Source organism: Cicer arietinum, unplaced genomic scaffold, assembly GCF_000331145.2.
Source record: "Cicer arietinum cultivar CDC Frontier isolate Library 1 unplaced genomic scaffold, Cicar.CDCFrontier_v2.0 Ca_scaffold_5863_v2.0, whole genome shotgun sequence".
Taxonomy (NCBI): Eukaryota; Viridiplantae; Streptophyta; class Magnoliopsida; order Fabales; family Fabaceae; genus Cicer; species Cicer arietinum.
Window position 1 is genome coordinate 19,780 of NW_027339510.1, and position 11,964 is coordinate 31,743.

An 11,964-nucleotide genomic window follows, 5' to 3' on the forward strand; every position below is an offset into this window, starting at 1 on the left:
CCTGCTGATGGAGTTTTAATTACTGGTCACTCACTTGCCATTGATGAATCCAGTATGACGGGTGAAAGCAAGATTGTATGTTGTTCATGCATTCTAGGACCTATTTATTAGTTTTTAATCCTTATCGAATTTTAAGCAATAAGTATTCTACAGGTTCACAAGGATCATAAAGCACCATTTTTAATGTCAGGTTGCAAAGTAGCAGATGGAGTTGGATCTATGCTGGTACAATATGAAATTATATTATTTCTGCTAGTCTGATTGTTAGTTGATGAGCAACAGCGTGATTGTTTTCAACGTTTGAATAATTATAGTGCACAAGGTTTCCGCCTTATAAAGTTTGTTGCTGCATTCTGCTCTTAGCAGCATGCATGCTAATATTTTCTTTAGTAGTTTATCTTTAAACATGAGGTGGTATATGACATCATGGTATCGTTTGATTTATATGACATCATGGTATCGTATGATTTATATGACTGACTCCTAATTGGTGGGAAAAGACTTTGTTGTTATTGTTTTTATCAAGGTAATCACAATCAGATTGGATATGGAGCCGGTGCATGTACCGGTTCAAGGTTCATAGGTCTGACCGTGGTCAGACTGGTAATAATAAATTTATATATATTTTTTAATTTTTCATATAGTATATAAAGCAAGTAACAACAATTGTTGATGGAAGTTGGTGTTTTTCTCCTTATATTTCTTCACTTGTTTTTCTCCTTATAGGTAATATTAACTACGTTTTTATCCTCTTCTATTTTGTTTTTTTTCATAAACTGAGTAAAAATATTAATTAATGAAGAAATATATACATATAGTAGCACAAGTTGTACTAAGCCAGGCCATGTAACAAACTGGTCCATGTTTTTGACTCCTCAATATCCCTTCCATGTATACTGTTGCAATGCAACAATTACAGCCACCATTTCGACCCACCCACTGCCAACATTATACCAAACACTAAACAACTTATATAACATCAACAATTCCTATTTTGTTATACAACAATAAAATGTTATCACACTAGAATCCACAAGCTGCTGTTAGAGTCTGGATGACCCTCTCCATCATTACATCAAGCTTCACACCAACCAGACAACAACATCCAGCAAGGCAGCACTCACAGCTCCTCAGCAAAGTCTCCCGTAAAATACAAATGCAAGTCTGTATTAAGAGTTTGGTCATCTTTTCCCCAATTGGAAAAGGTCCCACATCAGACACTTATAAAGCAAATAGGAGGACATCATATGTTTATATAAACTGAGTGTGTTCTGAAATACAAGTCAAGCCCATTACATGTATTTTTTTGACTAAAAAAATATATGTGGTTCAAAACCGGACAAACGATGGTTTTTACCGGTTTGTGCAGTTTTTATCTGGTTTACAGTTTTTTGTGAGGTTCTTTCACAGAGCGATTCACGTGTTTTATTGAAATTTATGTTTGTTTGGTTCCCGATTAGATTGGTTGAATCGGCCAGTCCGGTATGATTTTAATTACCTTGGTTTTTTTGGTATTTAAGCTCATGTAAAAAAATTCTTTTACAATGCTTCTACCCTGACACATTTTATGCTTCAATATTTAGGTAACTAGTGTTGGTATAAATACTGAGTGGGGATTATTGATGGCAACTATCTCAGAGGATACAGGAGAAGAGACTCCGTTACAGGTTTCCCCTGTCCAATCCAAAACAAAGAAAGAAAAGGCTATTGCTTTGGCTGTACCTTAAAGAAATCTACCTCAATTGTGTGTTAAAATTTGTTGTTTTTGTTGGTATGTAATAGGTACGGTTGAACGGAGTAGCAACTTTTATTGGTATAGTCGGGCTTACAGTAGCTGCAGCTGTGCTTGCAGTCCTCTTGGGAAGGTAAACATAAGTTTCTCTTTTGGATGTACTAACTTATTAATGCAAGCTCGATGCGAACTTTGACTAGCTGTGTAATGACTTTGGAATTTTAGATACTTTTCTGGCAATACGAAAGATTTAGATGGAAAAGTACAATTTGTTGCCGGAGAGACTAGTATCAGCGATGCTGTAGATGGGGTCATCAAAATTTTTACCATTGCAGTAAGTGTGAATTCTGATTTATGTTTACTGCATTTTATTTTTTTGGTTCTTTAATTTTTTGTCATAGTTTTTCTCAACTAAATGTAGAGCCGCGCAGGTAACAATTGTGGTTGTTGCAGTGCCAGAAGGTTTGCCTTTAGCAGTTACCTTAACGTGAGTATATGTTACTAGTTTATTTCGTTGTGCAACACAAGATGTAGCCAACGTTAAGCCGACTGATGTTGTTTATTCTAATCTTTGTAATTTACATCTCAACCACTCTCATGACAGCCTGGCATACTCAATGCGGAAGATGATGGCAGACAAAGCCTTGGTAAGTATCTTATAATTCTCTAACAACACCTTAATATTCTTGTAATTTTTGCAACTATTTGTCATATTTAGTGTTAAAATTATTCTAACAATGGTACAGGTGCGAAGGTTGTCAGCATGCGAAACTATGGGCTCTGCTACAACTATTTGCAGTGATAAAACTGGAACTTTGACCTTAAACCAGGTGGGTTCCGTGATCGGGATTGGATAGTCTAAGAGGAGTTATGCCATAATTTACATGAGATCATTTATGTTTCATTTATGTTTTCGGTGGCAAATACTAGGCTGCAATATGCTCGGGAGAAGCATACATTATGCATTTAAATTTAACATGGAAAAATAGATAAGGAACTCAAAATCAAAATAGAACAGCTGGTCAATAAATGGATTCTTTAGTAACTATTAAAAAGTACTACTCTCATAGATTAAACTATTTGATAGAGCCATTCTTGTGCGGACAATGTCTCCAACTTCATTTTTTCTTTGGGTCAATTAGAGGTGCAAGCTCGTGGGTAATATAAATGAAATATGGCATAGTAAAGGATTGAACCTCATATCATATGCCAAATGAGCTACAAGCTAGTTAGCAACGCCCATAATTTTGTTACAGGCGTAATCTATCTAATAGGTTTACAAGCTATTTGTTCATTCTGCTCAACTCCATGGTGCTTGTTGTATGCGTTTTCTTCCTTTAATTTATTTAGAATCCTTGAATTATCAGGACGTGACAGTTGCTTATTTTTGGAATTGTAGATGACTGTAGTTGAGGCGTATGTTGGGAAGAAGAAATTAAATCCACCAGATGACTCGTCAAAATTGCATCCAGAAGTTTTATCTCTAATCAATGAAGGCATAGCGCAAAATACAACAGGCAATATTTTCGTCCCTAAGGTATGTCTCGTCTTTCTTAATTTTAATAACTACATCCAAGATTCCCTTTTATGTTGTGATATTTGGCACTTATTTTAATAACTACATCTAAGATTCCCTTTTATGTTCCCTTTCATGGTTTGATTGGATTTATTATTGAGAACAGCATCTTGATTTTTGTGATTTTTAGACATGCAATCGCAGTTTCTAGTATAGTATGTGGTTTGTTTAGCTTCTACATGATCTGTAACAAATCTTCCTGGGACTCTTTCATGAATGTTTGAATCATAGCATTATTACCATTGCTTTATGTGACCATATTTGCTTTGGTAGGATGGGGGAGAGGCAGAGGTTTCAGGATCTCCTACTGAGAAGGCAATTCTATCTTGGGCAATGAAGGTACCCTCCATGATCTTTTTCCTTTTATTTGTTTTTTATGTTCTTCTCTCTTCCTTGACTAATGTATTTATTTGAAACTAAACTCATTGAATCCTCATGGCAGTTGGGAATGAATTTTGAACTTATCAGATCAAATTCAAAAATTCTCCATGTCTTCCCCTTTAATTCGGAGAAAAAGCGAGGTGGTGTTGCTGTGAAACTGGTAATCACTTGATAAAACTGTTTACTGACTCATCCTTAGATTTAATGCACTCTATAATTTTTATGAGACTTAAATATCCATCCCATTGTGCTTTTGATATTTTTGGTCACTTTTGAACCTATTTAATTTCTAGAAGTGTATTGTGTTTCCTTTGCTATTTATTGAATCATATATAATATCATTTGGATGTTGTTTCCTTCGACTTTCATATGCTAATCAGAAACACTTGTTGTAATTTTTTTGGAAGGTGGACTCTGGAGTGCATATACATTGGAAAGGAGCTGCTGAGATAGTTCTAGGAACGTGTACACAATATCTTGATTCAAATGGTCAACGGCAATCTATTGAAGAAGAGAAGGTTAGAAATAACAACTTCAAGCTGTAGAAAGTTTGTTGAGAGAATTAAAATCATTGAACTGAACAAATGGAAATTAGAAGAACATTTTCTTTTGGTTGATAGCTAACCCAAACTTAAACACCGACAAACACACCGAATATGGCTACCATCTAATAACTTTATTCATATTAATGAGGTTAGAGTTGTGTCAAGCCACTCGATTGTATGCAATTATATATCGGTATTACTTTTTTATTTTACCAAAAATATAGCAACTAATAGCTGTTCATAATATTTCAGCATTTTCCTACATGAATAATATTCATTTAAAAATCTTCAGGCATTCTTAAAGAAGGCAATTGATGACATGGCTGCTCAGAGCTTGCGTTGTGTTGCTATTGCATACAGATCATACGAATTGGACAAAATTCCATCCAAGGAGGAGGATTTAGACCAGTGGATCTTACCCGAGCATGAGCTTGTTTTGCTTGCTATTGTTGGAATAAAGGTAAATGGCAAGTTTTTTTCACTTGTAATGTATTAAAAATTTGTCTGTCACCCATAACTTGCAACTATCTGAACAATTTAGTCCTGAACCATTATATATATAGGTAGGTAGATACTAATATAGTTTTAAATATCACAAATTTTTAATGAAATTACAAATTGTGAGATTGAAATTATTCTTTAGTGCTGATTTGTCCTTGTGCTTTTAAATTAACCCTGTATAATCCTTCTAACATACGTTGATCTGAATGTTCAGGATCCTTGTCGCCCTGGAGTCAAAGACGCTGTGAGATTATGCACTGAGGCTGGTGTTAAGGTTAAATTTCATATTGATCAAATTGAACAATTAGATATCACCATATTTATATTGCAGTTCATCGAAAGCATAGAGGACAATGTTGGAACGTAGCTTTTGACTTCGAAACGCGCATGAGTATTTGTCCAAAATGTAAAATCAAAGGATTCTAACAAATTGCATGTGTGTGAACTGTGAACCCATAGGTACGTATGGTTACCGGGGACAATCTTCAAACAGCAAAAGCAATAGCTTTGGAGTGCGGAATACTGGTTTCAAATGAAGATGCGGTTGAGCCAACTATAATTGAAGGAAAGACATTCCGTCAATTATCTGATCAGGAAAGGGAACAAGTTGCTAAGAAAATAACTGTATGTGGTTCCTTCATTTTGATTTTTTGGTATATTCATTAGCTGAAAGTAATTGAGAGTGTTAGTCATCCACTACTAATTATTTTCACATAAAGAAATGCTGTTCAAGCTAGTGATCCATAGCACATATTAAATCTCTTGGGGTTCAATTATATATAATTTTGATTTCAAAATATCTATAGGTGATGGGAAGATCTTCTCCAAATGACAAGCTTTTGCTTGTGCAAGCACTGCGTAAAGGAGGTGAAGTTGTTGCTGTCACAGGAGATGGCACTAATGATGCTCCTGCTCTTCACGAGGTCTGTACATTTCTTGGATGTACAGTATTCAGATTGAAAATTTCAAAGATTAAATTCGTTACTTGACACTAGTCTAAGGAAATATTACGATTTTTTGTTGACTTAAATATGTTTTTTATAGTTAAAAAATGCAATGTTTTTAAAGATTAATTGTATTTGAATGTTATTCAATTTTGGTTCTTAAATCCTATATTTAACAAAAATAGCGTTAACTAACCACCGGGTATCTAGAGATGAAGCCCAGTACCCGTAGAGGCTTTACCCCGAGGGAGAGCTATTGACAATTGACCCAATTATTTGGAGATAAAGCACAGTACTTCTGGGGAAGCATAACTGTCTGCCAAGTGTGAGTGATGAAAAAGTCCACAAAATAAGCTAAATGAGGATGATATAATTAGAGAACATAGCAAAGCCTTAATGATTTGGATTAAGATACAGTGTTATGTTCACTCTTCATTGTTGCTTGGCCCCTTATTCAACAGATTATGCAAAATGCAAAGTTGAGGCTAATGTTGTTCATGGTGACTTAAGTATGGAGTTTTGACATCCTTGCAAAGAAAAAACAGCTTCCTTTTATGAATAACCTGTGTAAGGTGCAGAGACCAAAAAGTCTATTTGCCTTGGATCTCAAAGATACAAGTTTGATTAGCGATTTGGGACCTTTTGAACAAAAACATTTTTAGATGTAGAGATGTCATACTTTTTGAGGATCAGACAACTGAATACTTCAAACAAGTTGAGAAACCTAAGTCAAAGGTTAAACAGTGATTGTAATCAGAAGTCATCCCCTATGGTATGTCATGATGATTTAGGGGGACAATCTATCAAGACCAATCATAATAAAGCCGATGATCTATTCAAACACAAGCTAAAGGTGTTTAATAGAGCAATCCACAAAGATTAATTATACACAACTATTATGGCAAAACCTACTAGATAACCTCAACTACGAACATCAACCAGACAGAGACATCCATCTACTAGATATTTTTCAAATGAATATGTGACATTTACAAAACAAAGGAACTGCAAAGCTATGAAGAAGCTATGGCCAACTATGATATGGAAGAATCACACATATGATCTCATTGAGCTACTGGAGGGGAGATGAGCCTTGAAAAACAATTGGTTGTACCGAATCAAAGCTAAAGAGAGTAACATGAGATTGGGTTTGAGCCTTAAATTAGTCAAATGATGTAATCAAATTAAAGACACTGATTTGGAAGAAATATTTTGTCTCAGTGCATGATCATAAAGAGATAGAGAGAAATATTTCTATTATAAAGGTCAATTTGATTTGGTGTTTTCATCATATCTTTTTCCGAAAATCATATAAACCATAAATGCATATTACAACATAAGCTATAGTGGGGAATTTTTATTTGTTAAAAAACTCATACAACCAAGATCTTTCACAGTTGGCAGACAGTTAAGAGATATCTTCTAGGTAATTTTTGGTTCACCTAAAAAACATATATTTCTCTCTTCATTCAATTTCAACTGTATACATAGACATACCAACGTACAAATCATAAAATCACTTAAATTGGTCTCACAAATTTACACAATTATAATATTGTTCTTATTATAGTTGATATCTTGTTGTACTATTTCGCATTTTAGGCAGATATTGGTCTTTCTATGGGCATCCAAGGAACTGAAGTTGCAAAAGAAAGCTCAGATATTATAATCCTGGATGATAACTTTGCATCAGTAGTAAAGGTAATTAGTTATTCAGTTTAGCATGTTTATATAAAGTCTTTTTTTTTCTTGATATGTCTGCGATTGGTCACTTCATATGGACAAGTAAAAAGTCGTATGCATTTCTTTTGCTGTTGTATCTCTACATATATTTTTATGTTAATTGTGAAAAATAGGAAGACAGATTATTCTATTTATGCTTGAGTGCGTAAATCAACTCAAGAACCATTATATTTATTATATACACTCCATAATTAGTTATATGTCATGTTTACTAGATAAATAGATACAAGTATGACTTCCTTAAGTACATCGGTCTAAACTTTTCGTGGATTTTCTAATAGATCATAACATTTTATAAGATTTTTATGTGGTCTCTGAATTTTTGAAAATGTTTTAAAAGGTGCTTACCAGTCATTTTGGTTCGCATGAATTTTGTAAGATTTTTATGTGGTCTCTGAATTATATAAAATGGGATTTGCATTTTTTAATGGTAACAGTACAAATCATTATGCTAACTATGATTTTTATGTGGTCTCTGAATTATATAAATTGGGATTTGCATTTTTTAATGGTAACAGTACAAATCATTATGCTAACTATGACTTGTATTGATATATAAAAAAATACAACTCGCAATCCTTAACTAGAACCTGGCAGTTTTTTTAGTCATGATTGGCATCCACCACTTGCACCAATTTAGTAATTGTATTTATATTTCTCCACATATTACAGGATAGAGGTGCAACTAGAATAATGTGAAAATTAAATTGTCTAAGATGTGTAGTTTCACTTTGTATAGGTTGTTCGCTGGGGACGTTCTGTTTATGCAAATATTCAGAAATTTATTCAGTTCCAGCTCACTGTTAATGTTGCTGCTCTTTTTATAAATGTTGTGGCAGCAGTATCTTCTGGTGAAGTTCCTTTAAACGCAGTACAGGTACCTCACCCTCTTTAGTTGTGTGTATGTGTGTGATTTCAAACTAGGAATATTTTCTGATGTATATGCTTTTGGTACAGCTTTTGTGGGTCAACCTTATTATGGACACACTTGGGGCTCTTGCTCTGGCTACGGAGCCACCAACTGACAGCCTTATGCACAGATCACCAGTTGGCCGAAGGTTTGGATTGATTGGCTTCCTCACTATATATGCAGCTTAAGCTTAATATGATCTTATGTTTGGCTTTCAGGGAACCTCTTATAACGAATATCATGTGGAGGAACTTGTTCGTACAGGTATTGTTAAAATTCAGTGTATGTTTTTATTATTCCTTGATTGTGCAACATCATAGGCTAATTATTAGTAGTACTAGCCAATACAATTTCCTAGACATCGAATGTAATTATTGCAACATCATTATAAATAGGTGTGTGATTTTATTAGACACATGTAAATTACTCATGTTTTTGCATAGTATCAGAGCAAGTTCTGATTCTATGACCTGCCTTTGTACTTCACTACCGCTGCTGGCTGCGGCAAATGCCACCGGCAGCACCACCTTTCAGTCTTTCAGTTTTTGTCTTCATACAATTATTAGTCGCAGTCAACTCTGGCTGCCTTTCTAGCAACCAGCCACGCCACTACAGCTGCCTCAAAAGCGCTGCCGTCACTGTGCATTTTTCTGGTGACTTTTTTACCTTCGAACACAGTTGTGCTTACCCCAGCTGTCACTGTTCTGTCCTTTTTTACTCTTACAGCTGTACCAACACCAACTGCCCTTTTCCCAGTGCGACCCGTCGTCCAAAACCACCACACACCGCCGTGCAATCCTCCGGCGAGCACAACGGTGCTTTTCCCATCGCCAATCAACACGACACCCGCGTCCACCTTCTCTACGTGTGGGTCCCACACACCTCCACCAAATCCGCACGCGAGAGCGCGTGCACCTGTCTCCGGCTGTCGCAGATGCCCCTCTGCCATCTTCTGCGGGTCTTTTCATCATTTGGTGATTTTTCAACAACCTCTCATCTTTCAACTCCCCCTTCTACAGTGTATCTGCTGCACTGAGAACTTGGTTTCAAGGACAAGATACCATTTGTTCAGACAATCCTTTTATTCCCACCGACGATCAACCCAATGGTGACTCTATTCCCACATATGAATCTTTAGACTCCCCCTTCTGCATTGTATTTGCTGCTGTGAGAACTTGGTTTCAAGGACAATGTACCATTTTCTTAGACAATTCTTTTATGCCACCAACAGTCAACCCAGTGGTGACTCTATTCCCACATATGAATCAATTAATGGCGTCTTTTATTCCCACCGACGATCAATCCAGTGGTGACTCTTTTCCCACACATGAATCATTAACGGTGCCTTCCCTTCTCAAACTAGTCCAACAGTTATCAAACTTTGTTTCAATTGATAAAATGTTTTGATGTAACAAGCTTAAAGCAGTAAGTTTTCGTTTGAGGGGCAGTCTTAAAATTCAGTGTATGTTTTTATTCCTTGATTGTACAACATCTTAGGCTAATTGTTATCAGTCCTAGTCAATACAATTTTCTAGACATTGAATATAATTATTGCAGCATCATTATAAATAGAAGGTGTGTGATCTCATTAGACATATAAATGACTCATATTTTTATAGGTATAATATTTTTTTTCTATATAGACACCTTTTAAAATCGTCATTTTTCAGATCGGACTATTTAACAGTAATCAATTTGGCATTTCAGGCTCTCTATCAAATTATTGTTCTTCTGGTTCTTAACTTTGGTGGTGAAAGTTTTCTTCGTCAAGATTCTAGGACACGTATCTTACAAGTGAAGAATACTTTAATTTTCAACGCATTCGTCATGTGCCAAGTAAGTACATGTTAATGAAAATATGAGATATTTGGTCATGCCCCTGCTTTCTCAGGGATTGATGGATCAAACCATTCTTCATTCTCTCACCTACCAGGATATCTTATTCTCTGTTTGAGTGGATGAAAGGAAAAGAAATGGAATCTTGTATGTTCCATTGTTTAAAAATAATGAAATAGAAAGGGATAGAGTCGGCTTTTTAATTTCTTTATTCTTTCATAAAAATATCCAAACAACGAAATGGTAACTTTATTCCATTTCACTCCATTTTGTTTCATTTCATTCCATTCTATTCAACTATTAGATGTCTAACAAGGCTTGGAATAATCAAATGATATTATCCCCCAATACAATTGCAAGAATGTTATAGTCTAGTTAGTTCATCAAATTCATATTTAACATCTTTATAATGTTTGACAGATATTCAATGAATTCAATGCTAGAAAGCCAGAAGGAAAGAATGTCTTCAAGGGAGTGACTAAGAACCGTCTCTTCATGGGAATTGTTGGAACGACCTTTATACTTCAGGTAAATAGGCATCATTCTTTTATTTATTTGTTTTGTTTCAACATTTTGAGTGCATCTTTGACACTATTTCAAATTGATAGATAATCATCATCGAGTTCCTTGGGAAGTTCACGACAACAGTGAAGCTTGATTGGAAGCAGTGGCTTGCTTGTCTTTGTATTGGGCTTTTCAGGTTAGTTCACTCAACTGCAGAAGGCTGATTATGACGATTTTGAGAGTATCACCCTCATGGTTAGCCAGCCATATTGATAATCATTTTACAATATGATAAATCGATAATCATTCTTCCCTCTAAATATATCTTAGCATTATTACTATGTGAAAAAAAATTCCATGTGCAAGTTTGCAGTCAATTTAGTAGCTTTCATATGGTTGGCCCTGGCCCTGCCTCCGAGTACTAACCGGCTGATTTTTTTTGCCTTCCAACAGCTGGCCACTTGCGATAGTAGGAAAATTTATTCCAGTTCCCAAAACACCATTGTCACGGTGCGTCTTGAAGGTGTTCAGGCGCTTGAAGAAGTCTCGTACTGCATAATAGGTTGCCAAACTTATCACATGCAATTCAAAGTAAGCTAACGGCCAACAGACATGTAACCATACATATCGCTGAGCTGAGCCTTGTAACATAATGTATATTCAACGTATATATAGCAATTGTATCATTTTTAGACAAGTTCCAAAAACATATGGCAAAGTGAACAATGCATTTACCACTTTTCCCTTTTTTTTGGGTGGGATGGAGTGGGCTGTTGTCAAAAGTCCTGTTGGAATGTGTATTGTTAAGTTCAAATGTGAATTGTTAAGTTTAAATTTGAATTGCTAGGTAAATTAATCAGATGAATTTTCACTTTGGAACTGATTCAATTCAATCTGCCAACCTCCATACCATTTGCTGCGTAATTGACGTCTCCATATATTGAGAAATGACACTTCATCGTGTATTGTCATTATATACTTGTGATTGAATTATCAGCAATTGGAATTTAAAAAATTTAATATGTATAGTATATAATGTTAAAGAATGTTAATAATATTTCTTTAATAGACTTTTTTTTGTTTGACAAAATAGACTTGACATAAATCTCATTTCCATGTTTGGTCAAACCCCTTCTAATTAATGGACAAGTTTCATTCAATAATTAAGAAAAATGTTATAAAAGACTCCGCTGTTAGCATTTCTTCAATGCGATACTCTTAAATTCATGGAGTCTATTAGAAATGTATGTATCCTCTATAACTCTATTTAGTAATGTCATGCCAACAATGTG

The 11,964-nt window shown here is 35.0% G+C and overlaps 1 protein-coding gene across 2 annotated transcripts in view; it reads left to right on the top strand.

The window, feature by feature from the left end:
- LOC101488223 (calcium-transporting ATPase 9, plasma membrane-type-like) overlaps window positions 1-11,560 on the top strand; it is a 15,012-nt gene extending 3,452 nt beyond the window's left edge. Inside the window, exons 10-33 of one of the 2 annotated variants that reach the window (XM_004486527.4) lie at window positions 1-75; window positions 154-225; window positions 1,584-1,667; window positions 1,783-1,865; window positions 1,958-2,066; window positions 2,164-2,219; window positions 2,337-2,379; window positions 2,479-2,562; window positions 3,132-3,269; window positions 3,582-3,647; window positions 3,751-3,849; window positions 4,097-4,207; window positions 4,527-4,694; window positions 4,950-5,009; window positions 5,195-5,359; window positions 5,542-5,658; window positions 7,282-7,380; window positions 8,162-8,299; window positions 8,380-8,480; window positions 8,551-8,596; window positions 10,040-10,168; window positions 10,589-10,696; window positions 10,777-10,868; window positions 11,126-11,560. The exon at window positions 1-75 is cut by the window's left edge and continues 1 nt beyond it. In XM_004486527.4, the coding sequence (XP_004486584.1) occupies window positions 1-75; window positions 154-225; window positions 1,584-1,667; window positions 1,783-1,865; window positions 1,958-2,066; window positions 2,164-2,219; window positions 2,337-2,379; window positions 2,479-2,562; window positions 3,132-3,269; window positions 3,582-3,647; window positions 3,751-3,849; window positions 4,097-4,207; window positions 4,527-4,694; window positions 4,950-5,009; window positions 5,195-5,359; window positions 5,542-5,658; window positions 7,282-7,380; window positions 8,162-8,299; window positions 8,380-8,480; window positions 8,551-8,596; window positions 10,040-10,168; window positions 10,589-10,696; window positions 10,777-10,868; window positions 11,126-11,231 (2,349 nt within the window). In that variant the 3' untranslated portion in view covers window positions 11,232-11,560. The remainder of the gene's footprint in view (window positions 76-153; window positions 226-1,583; window positions 1,668-1,782; window positions 1,866-1,957; window positions 2,067-2,163; window positions 2,220-2,336; window positions 2,380-2,478; window positions 2,563-3,131; window positions 3,270-3,581; window positions 3,648-3,750; window positions 3,850-4,096; window positions 4,208-4,526; window positions 4,695-4,949; window positions 5,010-5,194; window positions 5,360-5,541; window positions 5,659-7,281; window positions 7,381-8,161; window positions 8,300-8,379; window positions 8,481-8,550; window positions 8,597-10,039; window positions 10,169-10,588; window positions 10,697-10,776; window positions 10,869-11,125) is intronic. The other variant, XM_027331498.2, reaches the window with a different exon arrangement.
- The last annotated feature ends 404 nt before the right edge of the window (window positions 11,561-11,964 follow it).